Source organism: Cucurbita pepo, chromosome 5 (genome assembly GCF_057944985.1).
Source record: "Cucurbita pepo subsp. pepo isolate OVF chromosome 5, ASM5794498v1, whole genome shotgun sequence".
NCBI lineage: Eukaryota > Viridiplantae > Streptophyta > Magnoliopsida > Cucurbitales > Cucurbitaceae > Cucurbita > Cucurbita pepo.
In genome coordinates this window covers 3,678,545-3,702,829 of record NC_141802.1, presented here as the reverse complement: position 1 = coordinate 3,702,829, position 24,285 = coordinate 3,678,545, and the positions used below count along the sequence as shown (strand labels likewise).

The 24,285-nt window shown below is 36.5% G+C and overlaps 3 protein-coding genes and 1 non-coding gene across 5 annotated transcripts; 1 reads left to right on the top strand and 3 right to left on the bottom strand.

The window, feature by feature from the left end:
- The first annotated feature begins 1,397 nt into the window (after positions 1-1,397).
- LOC111794660 (S-type anion channel SLAH2) lies at positions 1,398-5,781 on the top strand. Of its 2 annotated transcripts, none has more exons than XM_087124340.1 (6): positions 1,398-2,499; positions 2,880-3,048; positions 3,280-3,768; positions 4,069-4,839; positions 5,012-5,043; positions 5,131-5,781. In XM_087124340.1, the coding sequence occupies exons 2-6, from the start codon at positions 2,896-2,898 to the stop codon at positions 5,528-5,530; spliced, it is 1,845 nt and encodes a 614-aa protein (XP_086980466.1). In that variant the 5' UTR covers positions 1,398-2,499; positions 2,880-2,895; the 3' UTR covers positions 5,531-5,781. The 2 variants fall into 2 exon arrangements, with proteins under 2 accessions (XP_086980466.1, XP_086980465.1); XM_087124339.1 differs by having other exon boundaries at positions 1,398-2,527.
- Positions 5,782-6,966: 1,185 nt separating this feature from the next.
- On the bottom strand, positions 6,967-8,143 carry LOC111794848 (putative membrane-associated kinase regulator 6). The gene is made up of 3 exons (XM_023677013.2): positions 7,772-8,143; positions 7,406-7,688; positions 6,967-7,295 (listed from the first exon to the last, which is right to left on the bottom strand). The coding sequence occupies exons 1-3, from the start codon at positions 8,054-8,056 to the stop codon at positions 7,288-7,290; spliced, it is 576 nt and encodes a 191-aa protein (XP_023532781.1). The 5' UTR covers positions 8,057-8,143; the 3' UTR covers positions 6,967-7,287.
- A 360-nt stretch (positions 8,144-8,503) lies between these two features.
- LOC111794354 (uncharacterized) lies at positions 8,504-12,674 on the bottom strand. The gene is made up of 4 exons (XM_023676312.2): positions 12,200-12,674; positions 11,864-12,019; positions 9,540-9,605; positions 8,504-9,233 (listed from the first exon to the last, which is right to left on the bottom strand). Exons 1-4 carry the CDS (start codon positions 12,359-12,361, stop codon positions 8,565-8,567), a joined length of 1,053 nt encoding a protein of 350 aa, XP_023532080.1. The 5' UTR covers positions 12,362-12,674; the 3' UTR covers positions 8,504-8,564.
- A 6,877-nt stretch (positions 12,675-19,551) lies between these two features.
- LOC111809477 (small nucleolar RNA Z247) lies at positions 19,552-19,687 on the bottom strand. Its single transcript, XR_002817246.1, has one exon. It is a non-coding gene; the product is annotated as a small nucleolar RNA Z247 (small nucleolar RNA).
- Positions 19,688-24,285: the final 4,598 nt, after the last annotated feature.

Here is a 24,285-nt window from a genome sequence, read left to right as displayed (position 1 = left end):
TATAGTAGATACGTTTTAAAATCGTGAGGCTGACGACGATGCATAACAGGCTAAAACGAACAATATCTACCATTAGTAGATTTGAGTTATTACAAATAATATTAGAGTCACGATATGACAATGAAGACGTTCGGCTCTTTTGAAGGTGAATTTCTGATCAGGAGTGATGACAATAAACAATTAGTAACGAATTATTTTTGTGAATTACTTATTAAAAAAGGTAGCATAAAGTTATAAACACATATTAAACTAAATAAATAAATTAATATATGAATTTGAAGTATATTAAAATGAAATGAGGCTGAAAAGGGAAGATCTTGGAATCCATTTGGAGATTCTTTGGGGTTTTCAAAAATTTTGTTCACAAAAGTTTCATGAACCATTGGTCGTAACTCCGTAGTGGGGGATATAATTCTTAATACACTTCAGAGACTACCTAATATTCTTAATACATTTTATAGATTGTCTCTAATATATGGACGAAAATGATCTATTAACACTTCATAGATTATCTCCAAACTTTTTAATGTTATTTTTCAAAATTCACGAGTATTTTTGAAATGTGGTACGGACATTAAAGATATATTTAAAATTTTTTAAAAAAATTTAAAGACCATTTATTACAATTTCCCCTATTTTATCAAATATATATTGCATATGGGTAGACTATTTCACTGAACAAGGCCCATACTTGGGCCCATGGGCCTTGTGGCTTGTATTTGGGCCTTCTTCAGACTACTTTAGAAACGGAAATTACTTTCTAATTTGTATTTTTTTTTCTTCCTTTTGCCGAAAACTTACCTCCCTAAATTATTTACCACAAAGTTTTTACCATGGATGGACCGAAAGTCAACATCCACTAGAACTAAATACAAAAACAAGCTTAAATAAATCCCGCCCATGAGGTCGAGGCCTGAATCGGTCTCGATCAACACGACTGTTCGAATATGCTAATAGAGATGTGTAAGGTGGGAACACAAAAATCTTTTCTATTACCGTCTGACTCCTGTTTCATTTTCTATTATTATAAAATTTTCATATATTTTTACAAAGATGTAAGTAGGGATACAATATGCATTCGTAATAATGTTCAAAGACAAAAATATAATATAAATTTTACACACATGATTTCTGAAAAAAATTTAACATAATGTTAGACACAAAGTGAGTGATTAAAAATATAGATATGAATTTAAGCCGCCAACGATTGGAGTAGGAAGGGATTAGAGCAGCAATATTAAATGCATAATCCTCTGTTCATCGCAGTTTCAGCAACGCCGATAGCGACATTCCAAAAGCGACTTTCAAGTTTTCTTCTCCCATAAACTGTATATGCTTTTTTAATTTCTGTCCTGTTTAGATCAACCCTTTACGAAAATATCATATCTTATCTCTTTAGCCGTATGTGGGTCTCGCTCTCAGGATCGAACCATCACCGCCACAATTATGCTTCTACCTACTCAATCATAATCTTCTCGTCTGATGCTTAATGTTCTTACATCTGGACTTTCAATTGATTTTTCCCATTTATTACGCTCTTGTTATTCCCCTTGCGATTTTCTTATTATTTGACTTCCTTCGACGGTGACTTCCTCTGGGGTTCTCCCCAATTTTCAATAGGGTTTTCAGGACACATTTTGTTGTTTTAAATCCTTTTTGGAACAGCTGTCTGCAATAAAATATATGTATAACGAAGATCTAATTTCAAACCAATGAATCACGACCAACTGTTGTCATTGTTTGGATTAGCACAACTTTTTTTTTCCGCGAATTTTGTTTGTTTTGACATGGGGTTTCTATTTTATATCCACAATTCATGGACTTTGTTCCATAGCTTTGAAAAACGACTAGTTTTTAATAAACCCTTTACTTTATCTGAGATTGGGTTAACGCTTCCTTCAATAGATTGCATTGTAGTTGTTGATCTGTTATTATTAGATTACAGTTTTCTATCATATTAGTTTGTGTTCATTGGTTCCTGTAGCTTTCTGTTAAGTCAAACAAGCCAATTGGTAGCAACCAAGTTGAAAAAGATGTGCAATGAAGATATGACAAGACATTCAAGCGTGTGTTCACTTTGGACAAGAGGGATAGAATCCTACTTTTTAGCTGGAATAGTTTTGTCGTGGATGTTTTGTCTTTTGCTAAGAACTAAGGTCGTGTCAGTCTTAATAAGCAGCTGTAATTATCTTTAAGACATCCATTTGTGGTAGTTTTATAAGTACGTCTATCTTTCTTGTCTATAAATATGTGATGTTTTCTGTTTCTGAAAGACGTGTCTTAGTTGTTCTGGTTTGTCCCCCTGAGTTCCCACGGAGGCTCCCCAATTCTTGAGCGACACAGAATTCTGTTCTTCATAGATTCCAAATCTGAGATTTCTTGAAGAGAAAGTGACAAAAATTGCTTCTCCATCTGTTCATCTGAGATTGCTTCTCCATCTGAGATTGCTTCTCCATAGATTCCAAACCTGAGTTCCCACGGGCCACAGACCGGAAACTAGTAACATTCTTCTTCTCCATCTGTTCTGGTTTGTGTTATTTTCCCTTCATTTGGTTTAAAAGGATGGTTCTAAAATATGTTTCATGTTGATTTTCTATATGCATTCTTGATCTTGATGCAAATTAAACATCGATCTAGTTTAGCTGTTTGAATTTTGTCTTAGTGTGGCATCTTTTATAGATCTTGTTGTTTAAGATCAGAGGCTTTTCATTTTCAAATTCTTTTAAGGATTTTAAGAATGTTCTTAGAAATAGAATGGTTATCAAATGGCCCCATTTCAATTTTCTGCTTATGATTTTGTTTAATCAAGTTATGGTTCATAGTATTCTTATCTTCCTACAAGTTTTAGTTCCCGAAATCATGGTTTCTATGACTTCTAGGTGCTGGCACTTCATCATGGAAAACGGAACATATCAAGAATATAAGCCTGAGGAGTTGTCTGAGGTTCCACCATTAATCAAACACATATCATCAATTGAAGTGGTTCCCTTTGATGGGATAGAAGAGGGTAGCCTCCCAAATAATCATTCCCCCTCTACCCTGCCTACTGTAAGTTCTTACACAAATCATGTGTATTTATTTTAGTGAAGTATTGATTATGGAACAAATGATTTTGAGATCGTATCAGCGTGTTCATCGTCTAGATTTGACGTAAGCGAGACGTTCTTGTTGTTGATTGTCTTCTGCTTTAGATGACTTGGAATACTTAGAATTCTGGGAGAAAAACATGTATCATGGTGGTCAGGTGAATAATGGACTTCTTTTTTCCATAAAAAACAGGGAAATACATTATCACCTGCTGAGCAAAGTGATGATGAACTTCAGTTCATTAACCATCAAAGAAAGCATTCTGTTTCTATCAGTATGCCACCCTCCCCTGTGGGAGTTCACTTACAGCCTTCAAAACGAGTTCTATTCGGTGGCGAACAGATTCTAAACAATGAAGCCTTGGGTACTGCTGCTGGGGCCAAACCACAGAAAGCTGCAAAGTTTCACTCTCAGCCAATTCCGAGGGGTTCTACGTTTGACGTGTCGAGGAACACAAATGCTGCACATCACCCTAGTATGAGAAGATTGAAGGACAAAAGATTTGATTCCTTCAAAACATGGTCTGGAAAACTTGAAAGGCAATTAACTCTACTTAGTGGAAAGTCAGCAAGACAAACTAGGCCAGAGGAAATTGAAGTGCAAAGAGAAGGAATGGAGAATAACATACCGGTTCACCGTTACTTCGATGCATTGGAAGGTCCAGAGCTGGAAACTCTAAGGGTATGTACTCCTATTCTCAAATTCTTAACTCATGCCAATATATCATATATCAATATCTTCATGTCTGAACAATAGAATGACTAGTAAACATTTGGTGCTCTAGCCTCCTGCTAAAATCAATTTGGTTTGTATTATTTATCTGGTTACCACTAGTTCAAAGCCTTGCATTTCGAAGGCGAAAATGGATCTTCCCATCAGATGAAGAGTTAGTGGGAGTTTGGTATGACTTTCGGAATACGAAAAGACGTTCTTAACCGATTAGAAATAATTTTGAACAATTTGTTTTCCATTTTTAAACAGGCTTCAGAGGAAATACTGCTTCCAGAAGACAGGACATGGCCTTTTCTACTCCGATTTCCTATCTCGTCGTTTGGTATCTGTCTTGGTGTTAGTAGCCAAGCAATCATGTGGAAAACACTGGCCACTTCTGTCTCCACGAAGTTTCTTCATTTGAGCTTGAAAATAAATCTCATTTTATGGATAATTTCCATTGCTCTTATAGTCACCATCGCTTCCGTTTACCTTCTGAAAATGCTTCTGTACTTCGAAGCAGTTCGTCGTGAATACTACCACCCTATTCGTGTCAACTTCTTCTTTGCACCGTTGATATCTCTCTTGTTCTTAGCCATTGGTGTTCCTCCATCAGTTGCCACTAACCTGCATCCAGCCATTTGGTATGTTCTCATGGCTCCATTTCTATGCCTTGAGCTTAAGATTTATGGGCAATGGATGTCAGGAGGCCAACGCAGATTGTCAAAAGTGGCTAATCCTACAAACCATCTTTCCGTTGTGGGGAATTTTGTGGGGGCTTTGTTGGGAGCCTCAATGGGACTAAAGGAAGGGCCCGTATTCTTCTTTGCTATTGGAATGGCTCACTATTTAGTCCTTTTTGTAACTCTCTACCAGAGACTACCAACCAATGAGACACTCCCAAAGGAACTGCATCCAGTGTTCTTTCTTTTCATAGCAGCACCAAGTGTTGCATCCATGGCATGGGCAAAAATTCAAGGTTCCTTCGACAACGCTTCACGAATCATTTACTTTATCGCCCTGTTCCTCTACTTCTCACTGGTTAGTCTCTATACTGCTCATTTCTTGTATTTCAGCCTTTGTTTACTAGTTGTTTTATGGGTCAAGATTAAGGCATTTTGATTCATGGTGACCTGAAAAACTTTGCTGTTCTTTCTTCATGGTTCTGTTGATCGCTTCGTTGAACGTGTTACAATTCCATGGTTCTTTTCAGGTTGTTCGAGTCAACTTTTTCCGGGGCTTTAAGTACGACACAACTTTCTTTCTTCTCTTGAAACTTTTACATTCTTTACAAGTTAGTTATCTCAATAGCATTTTGTTTTGAATCAATAGGTTCTCGCTGGCCTGGTGGGCATATACTTTTCCCATGACTGGTGCTGCAATTGCAGCTATAAAATACTCAACTGAAGTTACAAATACAGTAACACAAGTTCTGTCTGTTGTACTCTCTGCCACTGCTGTAATCATAGTGACAGCTCTCCTTGCATCAACGATCATCCACGCCTTTGTGCTCCGTGACCTCTTTCCTAACGACATCGCTATTGCCATTAGCAACAGAAAGCCGAAACCACAGTGGAACTGGTTGCATCATCTAAAACAAGGAAGTTCAGAAGCTCAAGACATTGAAAACTTCTTGAAGTTTTCGAACTCAGATAACAAGGATTTAGAAGCATCTGAAGGACCACCAACCCTCGTAGGCCGAGACACGAACCTTCAACCGTCAAACGAATAGCTCCGCTGACCACCACCCTCAGCAGGCAGAGACATGAACGTCCAACCATCAAGTTATTAGCTCCACTGCTCTCAGGCTCACCCCGGTATAAAAACCACCGATCAGACATAGGAAGAAATTGATTTTGTAGTTTGAATGGCTCCAATGAAACAGATTTTGTTAGAAATATATTATGATTTGTGTATGAATATCTATGATGTGCTTGATTTCCTGTTCATGTGAGATATGAATAAAGGAACTATGTTGAAGTATCCGAAGTCATGGGGTTTTCTAATTTTCAGCTGTGCTACTAGCAGTAGTAAGACAGTGAGAACCTTAGCCACTCAAATGAAACATTTGATGTTGGATTGTCTGTCTTGTTCTCTGCCTTGAAAAGTTGTAAGGGTTATCCATTCGTTTGGAGTTTTGAGATGACAGAAGAATTGGAGCATCACAGTGATGTGCTCTGCTTATGCGTACAGTGACTGGCAAAGTGGTGTGAAGCAATGGAAGCTTCGGTCCCCACAGTAATGGAAACAATTTCTTGTGAACCAGAAAATTCCAATGGAAAGAAAACAGATATGCATTGTTATCAGAATCTGGCTTTTCTCCCAACACACTTTGTCCTTGTCTCCTTATCCTGGAATGTCCTACTCCTACTCTTACTCTTACTCGAGCTTTTCGATTAACTAATCCCCTAATTGTAAGGGTATCTCTATCTTAGGTAGAAGTAGAGTCCGGGATCACTAATTAGTCGATTGAGCCTATGTCTCTGGCCTATGATAGTTGGGTTGATCGTTTGAAGTTAAGTCCCATTTAGTAATGTTTTGCATAATGCTCGTTAATAAGATTTGATTGGATTGGTAGGTGCTACCAATTCTTGTATGTTGAAACTTTTTTAGTATACCTGTTCATGGATGTAGAGGCTAAATTAAAGCATGTTTTTGAAGTAAGTTATAGTAATCTTTGCATAATACTATTTTATTTTCAAACACTTTTTTGTCTCCCAAAAATACGAAAGTTGAAGCTATAAATTAGTGGGGATAGCTCAGTTCGGAGAGGATCAGATGTGTTTGATCCCCATGTTCACCGGTGCTTTATAATTTGGTCTCTTATAGGAGGTCGAACCATGAATGTCCTCTAGGAGGTCGAACCAAGGACCTATGGAAGTCTGGGTCCCCTTCCCCATGGCCATCAGAACAATGTCCGAAGGAGTCATCTTTCAAACTAAGTGTCTTGAAGGAGACGAATGAAGCTGCGAGACTAGAAAGTACAGTAACTCTACGTCTGAATATCTCATAACTTGCTATCTTGTCGAATACATTTCTCTTCCGACCGTGAGGGTCATAGCTCAACAATGTTAAAACACAAGGGACTAAAGTGAAATTTCTAAAACATCAAGGACCAAATTGAAAACACAATAAAAGAAGTGGAGCTAGAGAGATTTGGATGGAATGTTTAGAAGTCAAAATCAAGAGAGAGCCTTCATTGTTTGATTGTATTTATGACACAAAAGTTTGAAATAGGAGAAGTGTGGGTGTGATCCAACACCAAAAAAGGAGAAAGGGACAGATTTTCTCTCTTCAATTTATGGTTTGTGTTCCACAAAGGAATAAAGACAACCAATATTTAATATCAATGCCCACAATTTTCCCTTTCTCTTTACTCACAAACACAAAAAACATCACCATTCAAACAAAACAGACAATCAACAACTCTACTGCCCCCTATGTTCATCATGTTCATCATCTTCATCATGCTCATCATCTTCATCATCTTCATTTCCCTGATGAACACAAACAGTTTCGAATCAACCCGTTTCGATATATCAGCTTTGATTCAACTAATTAGGATAAAGTTCACATTTTTAAAGCTAATGAGAAGTAAAAAACGCACCTATGGACCTTTTGCAGTGGAGAACTGCATCATAAATTGAGCTCTCAGAATCACAAGATCTTCTCCACTGATGGGTTTCTCTTGAAATTGGGCGGCTAGATCCTCCATGGAACAGTTTCTCCACTTTCCCTTGAATTCTTCTGCAAATTGGCCTCAAAAGGTTCAAATATTTCTCAAAAACCTTCCTTGATAGTCTCCGGCACGAGTTTCTCAACGAACACGACGACACCGGTTTCGCCAGTGGCTCGACGACGGGTGAAGCAGCGGCACTCGCCGTGTACGCCTGAAAGATTAGGAGAATGCAAAAAAGAATTGAGCTTTACATGTTTTTTTGTAATATAAATTGATTTAGAAGAGAGGGCTTACAGGGAGGAGATAGCCATTAGAGATGAGTTGATCGGCGTGGACGAGAGGGAGAGACGGGGACGGGGACGGGGACGGAGAAGGGAAGTTGAAGTCGTGAGAAGGGCGAGAGGAGGAGGAGGAGAAGAATCTCTTGGAGGGTGGCATTGTGGGATCCATCTCAATGAAGGAAGCTTCATCAAGAGAGGTTCTGAAGGAATTAGGACGGCTTTCAAAGGATGATCTGATGTTCACCAACCACCTGTATGAGAAGCTTTCTATGGACAGTGGCTGAGAAGAAGCTTCCATGGCTGCGGAAGAGGAGGCGGAAGAAGGAGAAGGAGAAGGCTTTGTCAGCCTTCTGCTATATGGGAAAGATGGGATACAGTACTGATCATGTCTATATTTATAGTCTATATTTATATATAAATGATCGTGATTTGATTTTGGATTTCACCTAAAAAAAGTCTCGAAACAATAGAAATAGTTGTCTTCACTTATAACCTCACTTATACCACCGCTGTGGTATTTTTCTTTATCTCGACCCGATTTTAGTTATTCAAATTTGTCATTGATTTATCATTGATAAAAGCAATTTTGAATATTGTGTAAAAGATGTAAGATTAATAATAATTACAATTGTCTATTTATAAAAGAAAATCTGTATTGATATAAATTAAATTACTCTTGGGCAAATTTCATGTTAAAATATGAAAAATTTGCTAAGGTGGGCTACACATTTTGATTTTTGTGTAGTGGAACCAAACAAAATATAAAATTTAATAAGATCAAAATTTACAGTTAAATTTAACAGCATTTACCTCATAAGATCTAAGAATACAAAGGCATTCCAAAGGCTATGCAACAACATTGATGGTAGAAGGTTCCTTGTCCTTGCAAATACAGTACCCATCACCATCCCAAGCAGTATCAGAGGCAGCATCTTCTGCATATTGAAATGTGCTAGAGCAAAGGCAACTGAACTCACCAAAATAGAGCACCATACCGGCATATATTTCGTCAGCGACGGTAGAAGGAACCCTCGGAACACGATCTCCTCCCAGATGGGGGCACACACGGACACGACCACTGCATAGAGTGCCATTGCCACCGGGTCTCTAGCAACGATTGATTGCTCGACACTCGAGACGGTAACTGGGGCGGATGGAAGGATGGGCAACAAGTTTAGATTCACCTGTGAAAGACGGTTAATGAGTGGAAACATAAGGCAGCCTAAGCCAACATCGAATTGCCAATTCCCTTCAAAGTGGAATTTGAACCAGCCGGGAGGAAGGGGATGGAATCTTGAGAGGCAGCAATGCAGAATCGCCATCCCAGTAAGCCCTTCGACCACATCTGTTAGAAGGCTGTACAAGGCTTGCCCTCTGTACGTCATGAATTCCTTTCTGTATCCTGCTGTATGGGCTATTATTGGGATTATCCATGATCCGATTACCCAGAATGATGCAACCCAGAGAAGCATGACCTACACCACCAGATAACTCATCTTTAATTCATTTCATTGCACACGACTCGCTAATCCAAATATCAATTTCCTATAGGGCTCACTTTGGCCAACAAGCATACTTGACAAATATATATAAGAGCCGAACTCGATGTTTCATCTTAATGCCTACAATTGTGTAATGATACTAAGGTAAACAGCCATATTAAATTATATCACTGGTGAAAATTTCAGCTGCTTGTCATGAGAACATCACACATCACATATTACTTATACAAGAGAAACAAATCACGAAACAGTTCCAAATACAGAAAACAAGGGCATCACCTGAACAATGGTTTTGGCTGTCCATGGAACAACCCATGGCTTTGCAACAAATATTGGTTCAATGACCTGAGATAGATATAAAACTTAAATTATTGAAGGCAGTAAGTTTTTTATCACATGGTGAGAGTCGCTAAATCAAATAGATAGAAAAGTAATCAACTAGAATAATTTGCAAAGGAAAGAAAGGTTCAATGAAAAAGACGAGATGCATGAGATTTAGTAAGGAATGAAGTGAATAAATCCCAATGACGGCACCATGGGTGTACAGTTGATTAGAAACTTTTCAGTCGTAGCAATGTTAGAGGAGAAAAACTGCGAAAACGCCTCCAAGGATTGGTCTTTCACAACAACAGCAACAAGTAAGAAGAAAAACCCCTCCAACCTCAGTTTGAACAGGACAGCAACAATTAGGAAAATGAACTCTCTTGAGGCTCCTATGAAAAGCAAAGAAGGAACTGATAAAGCTAATTTGGCCGTGGACTTTCTTAGTTTCCAAGGCCTTCAGGATTCTAAAAAGTAGAAGACAGAATCAGGCAACAAGAATCAAAGATAAGTTTTGCTTTGTTGTTTGACGCCATTCAAATGGGATAATCAAAAGAAAAGTGTTAAGCAAATTAGTTCGTACAAATTCCTGTTTTGAAGAAGAAACATAGATTTCATTGATAAATGAAATATACAAAAGGGGAGGAAAAAACCTCCCAAGCCACACAAGGTGGGTGACAAAAAACATCTCCATCTAGAAACAAGAGTAGTAAAGCTGTAATCATTAAAAGGATGATGGCATTTAAACCCGTATAAAGCAGTCAAAAGAGCCAAGTCTAAAAACATCGTACAAATTCCTTTGTTCCCCATCTTTTTGATAGGTGGCAACATATCAATGACAATTTGTAAAATTGAACTTAAGATGCTAAGAAAATAAATGATAGTGACATAATATTCTGATCAATAATAGGTGGTAAGATATCATTTAACAGAATAAACGATAAATGAGATGTTACTTTTTCCATCACTATTTTGATAGATAGTAACTAGATGATATTTAGGTAAACTGAATGGTAAAAGAAAGCCAGAGAAGGCTTCTTGAAATAAAAGCTTGGAGGAAATGGTTGCTTGCTTTGTTGTTTGACGCCACTCAAAGGTAAAAATCACAAGAAAACTGCAAGGCAGATAAGGTTGTGCAATGTGCAAATTCATTTGGCCCTTATTATTCTGATAGGTTACATAACAAATCAATGTTAGTTGGTAATTTGAAACGTGGAAAATAAAGAATGAAAAGGAAGAGAGGGTTTGTCCAAGTGAGCACTTGTGTGAATCTCCATAGAATTATCTTCACAAAGGCAAATTGCAAGTACAAAAACTGCCCCTTGCTAGAGGCATTCATTATAGCCAATGGCTTGGAGTGCAAAATACCACAACTCAGCCATTGCCATAGGCTATCACTTGGTTTTCATTTCATAAACTCTCCTAAGAACTATAAAAAGAACTTAAAAGGAAATATTCTCCTCTACATTTCCACGATGATGATGGTAACAACAATAATTATTGTTCTTGTAAATTTCAAGAAGCCATTTACATGAAGGCATGACCAAAGAAAGTACATTTTTCTAACAAAGAAAAAAGGTCACTAGAATCAAACAATTTACAAGATGAAACAAAGCTGGGAATCAACCAACCAATGGTAATTTAAATCCAAGTGATAAATCTACAAAATACTACAAAAAATCAAGTGAGGTTAAGACAAACTTTTTGAATGCTATTACTATAGAGAATAAAATAGACAAGTTGTTGCTGTTGAACGTGATGTATAGTAAAATAGAATATCTACAACATTAAACTGTTAAAGAAAATCTGGAAAGAACAAAATGTTACCAAACTAAAATAAAGAATACAAAATAACTCAAAAGAGCCATATCCAACATATGCATCAGCCTGTTTTCTCGGCCATGTTATTTAGTCAACTTTTTTTTACTATTATAGCTTATTTCCAAGTTTGAACAACTAAATGACATGCTGAAGTAGGTAATATATCTTATCAGATGTCCACAAAGGGACTAAAGTAGTTAAAGTATGAACTTACTGAGAATGAGTATACTTGGTCCTTATTTTATTACTTTTGGAGACACAGTAATCTTATTTACACCATCCAATTTTCTTTCATCAAGTTTTATATTTCCTATTTCATCCATACATAACATAAACACATATACTTCATTCCGGGATTTAAATAAACAGGATACAGAGCTACCATTTAGGAGAGACAAGAAATAAAATCCTCTAAAATTGAAGAGTATAAAGACATTCAAAGGATGTGAACATATATTTACCTTGTATAAACTAGACACCCAATCTTTCCTTGTCTCACTGGATTGGCTGACTTCGGGGGTTGCCACCAGGTCTTCTGCCAATTTTTCTTCCGCAGACTTGGACTCAATATTTTCCGGTGAGGACTCTTCACGCCGAAAGCACAGAATCTCCCATTTCTTCAAAGAAAAAACAATTCGATGGAGAAGAAGGAATAACCCTCCAGTGAAAATTCTAGTAAACCAATTTCACGATTCAATGGAAAAGAATCATAATCGAACTGAACTACCACTTGAATTAATGTAACGGAAACCATAAATCCTCGTTTCTGGTGGGAGAGAGAGAGAGAAGGGGCTTACATTTCTACAGCGTCGGGAGAGAGTACTGACGCAGTGGATGTTTGAATTGAGAGGAAAACAGGGGAGCAGAGGCTTTAAATGAACCCTAATCGAAAACCCAGAATTGGAAGGAGCAAAACGAAAGGAGAAAGAATGGCAACAAGGATTTGTTGCAGCCGACATTGGTGAAGCGCCGGATCAATCAGAATCCGAAAATAGCGAAAGAACCGATTACGCATGGACGGAACAGAACAATGCAATTAAAAAAAAAAGAAAAAAAACCCTAAAATCCGGAAGTAGCAACTAGTCTCCCCTTGTCTTAAGCTCCTTCTGCAGGTGGAGAGAAGTGGGAAGGACAACGACGGCGACGAAAGGCGATAACAAGTTGAGTGAGCACCGAAGCTTCATCAACGAGCGCGTGGTTCCATTGAAATCGTCGGTAGAAACCAAATCAGGCGTGTACTCGAAGACAAACCCCTAATTCCAATTTTACTCTAAATTTGGTTAATACATTATTACCCTTCAAATTTTAGAATTTTATTTTAATGTACGGTCTACTTTGGTAATTATAAATGAAATATGACACTTAATTAATTTTAAAAATTGCCTTAATTAACAGAAATTAAAAATTAGTTAAAATTCAGGAATAAATGTGTAAAATTTTGAAAAAACTTATAACTAAAATTATAACTTTTTAAAATATAGTTATCCAATAAAAATTAAATTTAAAATTTAGGGGTAAAAATGTAATTATTTAAAATTTAAAAATTAAATAAAAACTATATTCAAGAGCATAAAAAATATATTTTTCCCTCAACTTTATAACAAAATTATTTAAAGGAATTTTATAATTCTAACTTAATTTAATTTAAGGAAAAAAAAAAAAAAAAAAAAGGCAAAATGCATTTTTAATTTGTAATACTTCTCCTTTGGGTTGCTGCGCCATTTCTTAGTAGCTTCCATCTTTTGAATCAAATAAAAGCACGTGAGCTCCCCGTGCATGGTTCATAATACGTGGCCACATACTCGTCATTGTATTGACTTTTGGCCTTTACATTGGCATGGTTCATATTACGTGGTCTTGACCAAGGCTACCTACACGTATGTTGGACTTGCTTTTGGCCTTTGTATTTTCTTTCTATTTTAAAGGAGGAGAATGGGAAGGTAATTTCGAAAATTGAAGAAAGTGTGGAGAAAGAGAATGACTTATGAATAGAGGTTGATGGTTTAGTGGAAGAGTCAGTGAAGAAGGAGAAAGATGTAGAGATGTTAACTCAACGGAGAGATTCACTTGATGTGAATTTGAAGCGAGTCTTACGGTACATCCAAAGAATTGTGTCATTTGGGTTATTCTACTCAAAAATAGAAGATTACAAGTGATATGTGGAAATCACTACAAGGGGAGTAAGATTCGGATTATCTTGTTGATCGAATATCTCAAGGCAAGAACATTGTTTGAGATTCGAATCACTCCACAAACAAGATTAATCATGTCGAGCTTGAATGATTCTACATGCAACCTAAACTACGTCGAATTGCAAAGAAACTTAGCCATTGGCTAAGAATAGCACACATGCTCTTTTACTGTATTTTTCAAGTCTACTTACAAATACATCATACATGGCTATAGCCTCAAAATGAAAGGCATTTCAAGAGTTTTAACATGCAAACTTAATGGCCATAATTAACCATTATGTAATGGTAACCTAATGTAAATAAAAAGTCCTAAAATACATGGATGAAATACAATAACTCTAAATTACTTTAAATTGTAATCCACCCAAAATTTATAATTTATAACATGAAACTTCATTTTTCATCAATGTGGCATGAATTTATATATCTTTTGATAATTTCAACAATATTTTTTTCACATCTTCATTGAAGTATATGGTATGATTGATGTCTCTTGGTTCATATCAACAAATTAGTTGGTTACTCTGATAGTGATTGGTGCAAAAATATAGACAATCGGAAAAGTACATCTTTAGGGACAAAACAACATTTACTTGGCTTTCAAAGAAACAACCGATCGTGACATTCTCGACGTGTGAAGCTGAATATTTGGCAGCAGTGTGTGTGTCACGCGATATGACTTAGAAATTTGTTGAGCAAGATGGAGCTAAAGCAACTAGGTGCAACCATGATTCAAGTTGACAACAAATCAGCAATTGAGTCGACAAAGAACCCAGTGAACCATGAAAGAAGCAAACACATTGATGTTCGTTTTCACTTTATCCGAGATCATGTGAAGGAAGGAAGTGTAGAATTGCTGCATGTGGCAAGTCAGAATCAAGTTGCGAACATATTTACAAAACCGCTACTAAAAATACTTTTTCGACAAATACAAAATGATAATGGACATGATAGATGGTACGAGCATTTAAGTTTATGGAAGAGTTTGGTTGAATAAACATTAAATCTTATAAATACATTGTTCTTCCTAATAATTAGTTTTAAATCTTATAAATAGGCTTTTGAACTCTATGCCTGTAAGTGTGTATCCTTTCCCATTTTGATTCTCTATTATTTATTTATAAACTTATAATCATCTTATTAATGAGATTATATATTGATCTTGTAATAAGTTGTGAGGTTATTTATTATTATTATTATTTTCTTCTCTTGTATTATGCATGGCAGGGAGCCCTTTCTCTTTTTGTTCATAGTAATTTTACCGTTTACCAGAGACAAAGTTTATTCGAATTTATTTGTAATATATCCACAAAAATGATAGTTTAAATAATATACCGTAAAGACTTTTAAACCTCATTTTAGTTTAAATATATTATATTTTTATTCTTTCAAACCTCATTTTAGTTTTTGTGGATATATTACAAATAAATTTAAACTAAAATGAAAATTATTTAAACTAAATTCGAAACTTGTTTTTGTGACAAATAAATAAATAAATGAATATAAATATTCTTAAAATACATCTACTAAACTTAAATAATTTTCATTTAATAGATATGGTTTGGATCACGAACATAAATTTATTGAGGAGGGATTAAGATTGATAATTATATTTGGAGTCTTCATCTCCATCCGACTCGGAGATATATTTACTTATTTACAAATAAATGTAGTATAAGTTAATATTATATTATAATATTTAAATTTTAATGTAGAATTTTATGAAAGATTATATTATATTTATTGGGATTTAATAAAATGTTTGATATTTTAATAAAAATTATATTGGAATGATAAAGTTACCCATTAATTTCTTACGTTGAAAATTCAAGAGTGTCTGTCCCTATCAAATACTCTTACCATCCACTCACATTCTTACACTTGTCATCTGTGGCCGCATTTGCTAGTAGTAGTCTAACCATCCACATTTATTTAATTACAAGTCTCGAGTCTATATCAGTCTCTTGGATATAAAAGATCATTAGACAAACATTTTTTATATGTTAATTGAAGAATTGATGGAGTGTTTCAATTCAGGGATGGAGCTTGAAGAGGTGAGGAGGGATTTGGAGTATCTAGCTGAAAAGCAACAACAAAGGGTGCGTTACTACGAGAGTAGAGCCAATTACACGACTCTGGGCTACCTGGCCTGGCTGCGCTTCTTCTACTTTGCTGTCTCCTCTAATTCCTCCACCCTTCATTGTGTTCATTGTATCAAGTTTATGCAAAACTGTGCCTCACACTATTGAGGACATATTCTATTTATATTGGCAAAAGATTAACTAATAGATCCGATTTCATAGGAAACTAACGAAGTAAGCCTATCTTTATGGCATGACTAACTTCAAGCTATTCTAATGGATTGACCAATTCTAACAGTCCCCTTCAATCCCAACAAGTCTTGTACATGTTGAGATTGTTACAATGTGTAGTAAAAGGAGTTTTAGACAGTGGTTTTGTCAGGATATCAGCTACTTGATCACTTGATGAAATGAACCGAACTTCCATTGCTTTACGTGCTACTTGTTCTCGAACAAAATGAAAATCAACTTCAATATGTTTCGTTCTAGCATGAAATACTGGATTTGAAGTTAAATATGTAGCTCCGAGGTTGTCACACCAGAGGCGAGGAGCCTTTGATTGATACACGCCCAGTTCCTTCAGTAATGACTTGATCCAAATCATTTCTGCAGTAAGATTCGCAATGGCCTTGTATTCTGCTTCGGTGCTTGATCTTGACACTGTAGCCTGTTTTCTGGAACTCCATGAGATTAGATTTGCTCCAAGAAATACAGCAAAGCCGCTAGTTGAACGTCGATCATCGGGACAACCAGCCCAATCAGCATCAGAAAACCCCGACAACATCATGGTTGATTTCTGAATTTTCACTCCTAATGCTAGTGTGCCTTTAACATAACGAAGAATTCTCTTCACAGCACCCCAATGAGCATCAGTAGGTGTATGAAGATATTGACACACTTTATTGACAGCAAATGCCAAATCAGGCCTAGTCATTGTCAAATATTGTAGTGCTCCCACTGTACTTCTGTATTTGAATTGTTCTTCAGCTGATAAGGGTATTCCTTGTTCTCTGAATAATTTTTCAGCAGAACCCATTGGTGTAGACATAGGTTTGCATTTTTCCATGTTTACTCTTTTCAACAAATCTAAGGCATATCGTCTCTGTGACAGTATGATACCATCTCGTGTTTTCTTGACTTCAATACCCAGAAAATACTCAAGACCACCCAAATCTTTTACTGCAAAATCTATTTTCAATTTCTGAATCAACCTTTCGGTTGCTTGATCAGAGGAGCTCACAATAATTATATCATCAACATAGATGAGCATATAGATAGTTATCTCTCTGTTTTTGAGAATAAAAAGAGATGAATCAGCTACTGAAGCCTTGAAGCCTAACTCAATAAGTTTTCCAGTCAACCTTGAATGCCAAGCTTTTGGGGCTTGTTTCAGGCCATAAAGGGCTTTCTTGAGCTTGCATATGTAATTCTTTGGTTTGGCTGAGTCTTGAAATCCTGGTGGTTGTCGCATGTACACTTCCTCTTTCAGAATTCCATGCAAAAATGCATTTTGGATATCAACTTGTCTCATATTCCAGCCCTTGGTTACTGCTAGCGAAAGAATGACCCTGATTGTTGACGGTTTGATCACAGGGCTAAAAGTATCAGTGTAATCAACACCAAATCTTTGCTTGAATCCTTTGGCAACTAATCTTGCTTTTAATCTTTCAACTGACCCATCTGCTTTTCTTTTCACTTTATACACCCATTTACTATCAATGAGATTTATTCCAGGTTTGGGTGGAACTAGATCCCAAGTGGCATTTCGTTTTAGCGCTGAGAGCTCATCATTCATTGCTCCTCTCCATCTTGGATGTTGCATGGCTTCCTGCAGGTTTCGAGGTTCAGTAGCAGTCTCTATGATCGGAGTTGTGATAGTTACAGCGCTTGCGAATTTTCTTGAGGTTTCTGAATATCTGATAGTTCCATCAGTGAATTGTTTAGCTTGTACAATGTTATTTCTCAACCTTGTTCGCATTGGATGTTGACTAGCTGCTTCAGTTGGTTGATCAGACACATGTTCATGAGTTTGGTTTTGAGCATTGATCGAACTGCTCTCAGCTTCATATTCTGCAATTTCCTCTGAACTTCTTGTATTATCTGCAGAAGATAAGCTGACACCAGACAAGTTGTCACTAGCAATATTATCAGTTTGACCATCATTCATATGGGAATTACTAACAACTGGTTCAATATCTGTAAGAGCATTTTCAGTGTAAAAACTAGCAAGTTTGGCTAAGGCTGGAAGTAGAACAGGATGATGTGGATTTGTGGTTTTGTTTGGTGGCTTAGATTCTTCAAAAGGAAAAATATTTTCATCGAAAACCACGTCTCTAGAGATGTAAATACGTCCTGTACTTCTATTTAAGCATTTATATCCCTTATGAGAAGAACTATAACCCAAGAATATACATCTAGTAGTTCTGAAACTCAGTTTCTTGTTGTTGTAAGGCCTTAAATTAGGCCAGCAAGCACAGCCAAACACCCTAAGCATGGAGTAGTCTGGACTTTTACCAAACAATTTATGAAGTGGTGTGTCTTGTTGTATGGTTCGGCTGGGCATTCTATTTATAAGAAAGCAAGCTGTGTTGAAAGCTTCATCCCAGTAGGATAGAGGCATGTTGGCTTGAGCGAGTAAAGCAAGGCCAGTTTCTACAATGTGTCTGTGTTTTCTTTCGACTAACCCATTCTGCTGGTGTGTGTGAGGACAGGAGATATGATGTTCAATGCCTGTGGATTTGAAATAATTGTGTAACCGATGGTATTCACCCCCCCAATCTGATTGGACGGAGCGAATTTTGGTATTTAGCATAGTTTCAACATGTTTTTGAAATTGAAGAAACACAGACTCAACATCAGATTTGCATCTCAGAAAGTAAATCCAAACATAACGACTAAAATCATCAACAAAGGAAACATAATATTTGGAATTATTTACTGACGCAATGGATGGACCCCATACATCAGTGTGAATTAATTGAAGGGGTGCTGTAGATACATGCTGAGAAGAACCAAATGGCAATTGATGTGCTTTCCCTAATTGACAAGCATTACAAATTGAGGAAGAGTGAATATTAGTATCTATAGCTAAATTATTATCTTGTAGAATTCTAATGGTAATTGGAGATGCAGGGTGCCCTAGCCTTCTGTGCCATTGTTCTTTCGAAAGTTTGGCTGTCAGCAAGGCTTGACTGAAATTATGCGGTAGAACGTATAGGCCATTCTTACATCTACCGTGGAGCAGGAGTTTCTTCGTGACTCGGTCCTTAACCAAAAAATAGTTTGGGTGAAATTCTACAACAGCATTATTATCAGATGCTAGTCTTTGTACTGAAATTAGGTGCTTATTGATTTTAGGAACATATAGGATATGTTTCAGAACAAGAGATGAACCAGAAATTAATGAATTCCCAATATGAGAGATAGACAAACCTGCGCCATTTGCAACCTGAATTTGGTCGGTGCCAGTGTAGCGTTCTCTGGTGGTAAGCCTCTCTAGGTCATTGGTGATATGATCTGTGGCTCCAGTGTCAACATACCAGTTTGTGTCACTAGTGTATCCACTTGTTGCCAAAGCTGCTTGTTTGAGATTATTTTCGGCTTGATATGCCTGATCAAATCTGTGCCAGCATTGCAAAGCATCGTGATTGGGCTTACCACAAATCTGACAGACAATGCCTGAGCTGCTTTGTGTCTTTGATGGTTGACGTCCAGGATTGTTCACAGTACGCCTTGATTGTCCATGACCACTATTTAACTGACGACTACGACCGCGACTACCTCGACCTCCATTGGCACCTCCACGAATGGATATCCTATTGACATTGTTAGCAGATGAAAGTTGCTCAAATGTACCCTTACGCAAGTGCCGCATCTCATAGCTCAGCATGTGAGCATACACGTCGCTGACAGTGTATACATCTGTTCTGGTTGTAATGCTTGTGACTAGAGGATCATAATCTGGACCAAGTCCTTGCAGCATGTAGGCGATGAGTTCTTCATCCTCTATTCGCTTGCCAATGGCAGCAAGTGTATCACCAAGATGTTTTACTTTACGAAAGTAGTCAGCAATTGTCATGTCCTTTTTCTGGATAGTAGAGAGTTCCATACGGATCTGCATTGCTCTTGCTCGAGATGTGGAAGCAAATTGTCGCTCCAGCGTAATCCAGGCTTCTCGTGCAGTGGTGATTCCAACCATCGTGCTGAGAACCTCCTCAGTGACTGATGAGTTGATGAGGCTGAGTACCAGCTGGTCCTGGGGGTACCAGACTGTGAACTCAGGGTTGATGATAATTTTGCGATTCCCTGTTTCTTCACTTGGTTCAACGGCGATCGTCTGGCTTGGTGCAGGCATGGATCCATCCACAAAACCAACAAGGTTTTGGCTACGCAAGTAGGGAAGGATTTGGGTAGACCACAGTAGATAATTTTCTTGTGTAAGCTTAACACTAATCACCTGACTGATCGACGGAGAAGACATTGTGTTGTTTGGGATTGACATGTCTAACAGCAGAGGCTATGGATCTCGTGGATCTTATTTCGGCTCTGATACCATATCAAGTTTATGCAAAACTGTGCCTCACACTATTGAGGACATATTCTATTTATATTGGCAAAAGATTAACTAATAGATCCGATTTCATAGGAAACTAACGAAGTAAGCCTATCTTTATGGCATGACTAACTTCAAGCTATTCTAATGGATTGACCAATTCTAACACATTGGCCCATGGTTTTGGGTTTGAGCCTTTCCTCTTCATCCCTCTATTTCTTGATTTTACTGCCGCCTTTCGTCAAATTGTACCGGACTCACAACCTGCTCCACACAATTTGCAACCAACATACTCATATCTGTCAACGGATCTTGGAGGCCACCAACCAAGACAGTGAGGCTGGAGCATCCACCGATGGGGTCGAGTTCAATGTCAAGTTCCACCGGGTCAGGGCGCTTCACAATGATTCATTCACCAGTGGGGAGATCAAAGTCTACACATGCGCCATCGCCTTTGCTCTGCTTGCTGTTACTGCTTCTCAACTCTACGCCTCTAAGTGTGTGCTATGCAACTGAAATAATTTTACCGTTGACAACAGACACGTTTAAAATATTTTTATCTATTTTTTTTCTCTTTCTTCTTCTTGTAATATGCATTGGAGGGAGCTCTTTACCAATAAATTTACAGTTCCGAATTTAGATACTATTTAATAAGATGTAACTCTACAGTTCAAAATATTACAAAATGATAGGTTAAAGGATTTTCAATTTTTTAATATATTTAGATACTATTTAATAAGATGTACCTTCTTTCCTTGACACTTAAAGACTTTTTATGATTGGTTGATTTTGTTCCATTGGAAAAAGGTGAAATTTGACTTCTTTTTTTTTTTTTTTTTTTCTTTTATTTATTATTCTTTCTTTCTTTCTAAATGGAGCTATTATTTAGCCATTAGTTTCTGATAAATATACCCAAAAAAAAAAAAAAAAATCTAAATTTTGACGTATTTTAATTATGTTCTTAGAAGAAAATTTTGATTTTCTTAATTTTTTTTTATAAAAAAAAAAAATCAGTTGAAAAGTGGACATTTTGGAAGGAAAAGAAAAAGAAAAAAAGAAAAAAAAAGAAAAAAAAAAGAAAAAAAGATCTAATCCACGGGGCGGGCTCTCTCTGATTTGAAGATTGATTGAATCAGTGGCGGGAACGACCATATTCCAAGAAGCAGCTTCCTATGGTATGGGATGGTTCCCTATTGATGAATCAAATTACTCGAAAGAAAGTAATTTCACGGCTATTTATTAGACAAAAGAAGATTATTTGATTTAAAAAGAAGGGTGGGGAATGGTTTAGCTCGGTTAACAATTGAGCAATCAGTGTCAGGCACCACGACCAGCACAGTTGTTCGTATTTCATTTTCTTCTTCCAAGTCAAGCCCTTCTTAGAAAGCACTCGCTGAGTTACTTACGGAGTCTCAAATCTCTCTCAACGCCGAGAATTTGTTATGTTTCCAGGTCGATCAGAGGTTTGGCTTGCTTCTCCCCCACCTTTTAGCGTTATGGGCCCCTGAAAAAAGAAAGAAACCCGAAAGAAAAATGAAAGAAGAGAAATTAGGCCATCTTTCCCGAGAGAGGCCGTCTTCTCTCAGGCCAGCAGTTTGATACTTCTAGTCGACTGCTCTATAATGGGCTTCCCCGTTCCCTGGGCTCTGCTCGGACCTCAAAGTGTAATCTGATCTAAAATGAAATAGTTTGGCTGGCCTTGGGACAATCAAAAGAACGAAATCAAAAGAACGAAACTAGTCCTTGCTCTTGCTGCAGGTGAGGATGAGGACTTTTCATTCTCAAGGAAATAAGAAGGAGTGAACCTTAATCTAAAGCCAGGAATAGACCAATCGAAGAATTGGCTTGGAAAGGATTATTAACGGTACCGTTTTTAGAAAATGTCAATAAATTTCAAAATCCATTTCTTCATCCAATAGCGACAAACGTCTCTTTGATTGGTACTGTAGTAGCCCTTTAGTTGCCATTTCAGATTAAGAAGATGTGAAAGTGTCTTTCTATAAGAAAGGTGGGTTCCAAGGTGTGAAGTGAGAGTGAGAGAGAGAAAAATGGCTCAAAATGAATTTTTAATAAACCACTTTTTAAAATATTCTCACGCGTTAGAAGTTAAAGTCACACACGTGTATGCATAAAAAATAAATAAATAAAATAACTAAATTTTGTCCTTTTTTTTTTTAATTGGCTGAGGATTCCATTTTTATGGTTATTTAAAAGATTGAATAAATCAAATAGTATATTAAATTTTAAAATGGAAAGATGTATTAACTCCTTTTAATTAATTTTTTTATAAATCAATATTTATTAATTTAAATATTTGTAATTTTTTGGACTTAAAATTGATAACAAATCTATCTGATATGACTCTAAAAAATTTACATTTGATACGCGGGATTAAAATATAAATTTAGTCTGAATGTAATGAAAATGAAAATTAAATTGAGGAAAAAGAGAGATTTATGATCTAAACAGAATCCATATCCACATGCTCAATATTCAAATGCAACTTTTAGACTTTTAGAGTTTATATTTGAATATTGGATTATATTTTTCTTTAGTTTGGATTTATTAGAATGTTTAATTATATATATATATATATATATATATATATATATATATATATATATATAATCATTTTTAAAAAATATTCTAAAATAGTACAGTTGACTGTACGAATATACCGCCGCCCAATTAAATATTCCGGAACTCTGACCAATATTTTAATTTTGAATTTAGTTGTAATTAAATTTTAATTTTAGTTTGTTTACATGGTTTTATTACATAAACTTTTAATATTTTCAAAATCGGGTTCAATATTTATTAATCTGCATAAATTAAATAGCTATTAAATATAATTTAATAAGTTTTAAAATTTAATCACATACTAAATCAATTAAATTAAAGAACTACGAGGACTAAGTTTATAAACAAAAAAAAGAAAGAGGTTTAGCTTTTTAGTGTGTAATAATTAGTTGATTGTTCCAATTCAAAGAAAAAATATTTCATTTTTTATTAGAATGGAAAGTTGTAATTTAAAAATGGAAATGGCTTCAATTATTTTAAAAATATTCCATAACTCTAATTTACTAAATAAAAATTCCACAATCCACATATTTTATTAATTTCAAGTTTTTTCATTAAAAACCCAATAATAGAGACACATCTAAAATATTTTTAAATATTTTAGTTTTAGATTTAAATAAGAGGGATGGCATTTATTTTAAATATGAACAATATTCTCCATCTCCATCTACCCTCAATATAAGATAGAATTGAATGTTGCGCCGGAAAGAAATGTTTGGTGCGGACTTTTTGAGTCTGACTTCACCAACCCGGTCACCCATTATAAATCATCAACAAACTCTGCACGTTTTGTTACCCAAATCATGATGGAGCTTGAAGCAGAGATGAGGGATTTGGAGTGTGGTGCTGAAAATCAGCAACAAAGGGTGCGTTACTACCAGAGTATAGCCATTTACACCATTCTGGCTTACATTACCAGCCTGCGCTTCTTCTACTCTGCTGTCTCCCCTGCTTCCTCCACCCTCCACTGTGTTCATTGGCCCCTGGTTTCGGCTCTCACTCTTTCCTGCTCATTCCTCTACTTCTTCATCCTGCTGCCGGTTTTCATTAAATTGCACCGCACTCACAACCTGCTGGACGTAATTTGCAAGGAACATGCTGACATCTATCAACGGATCTTGAACGCTAGGAGCCAACATGGTGGGGCTTCTTCAATAGAGGCTGGAGCATCCCCCGATGGGGTCGAGTTCAATTCCAGGTTCCACCAGGTCAGGGCGCTTCACAATGATTCATTCACCGGTGGGGAGATTAAAGTCTACGCATGTGCCATCGCCGTTGCTCTGCTTTCTGTTACTGCTTTTGAACTCTGTGCCTCTAAGTATGTGCTATGCAATTGACATTGCACATCCATTCGCAACAATGAGTTTTTTTTTTTTTTTCTTCTTCTTCTTGCCCATTCCCTTTTCTTGGTTCATAATAATATTACAGTTTCTTCCTCGTATAGACAATGTTGGATGATGAAAGTTCTACCTAGGCTA

Coding starts and splice junctions, on each gene's coding strand:
- LOC111794660 (XM_087124340.1), top strand. CDS start 2,896: ATGGAAAACGGAACATATCAAGAATATAAGCCTGAGGAGTTGTCTGAG. Junction 4,840..5,011: donor TGTTCCTCTACTTCTCACTG/GTTAGTCTCTAT, acceptor GGTTCTTTTCAG/GTTGTTCGAGTCAACTTTTT. Junction 5,044..5,130: donor AACTTTTTCCGGGGCTTTAA/GTACGACACAAC, acceptor TTGAATCAATAG/GTTCTCGCTGGCCTGGTGGG.
- LOC111794848 (XM_023677013.2), bottom strand. CDS start 8,056: ATGGAAGCTTCTTCTCAGCCACTGTCCATAGAAAGCTTCTCATACAGG. Junction 7,689..7,771: donor CTAATGGCTATCTCCTCCCT/GTAAGCCCTCTC, acceptor CTAATCTTTCAG/GCGTACACGGCGAGTGCCGC.
- LOC111794354 (XM_023676312.2), bottom strand. CDS start 12,361: ATGTCGGCTGCAACAAATCCTTGTTGCCATTCTTTCTCCTTTCGTTTT. Junction 9,606..11,863: donor GGGTGTCTAGTTTATACAAG/GTAAATATATGT, acceptor TATCTATCTCAG/GTCATTGAACCAATATTTGT. Junction 9,234..9,539: donor CAGCCAAAACCATTGTTCAG/GTGATGCCCTTG, acceptor CTGGTGGTGTAG/GTCATGCTTCTCTGGGTTGC.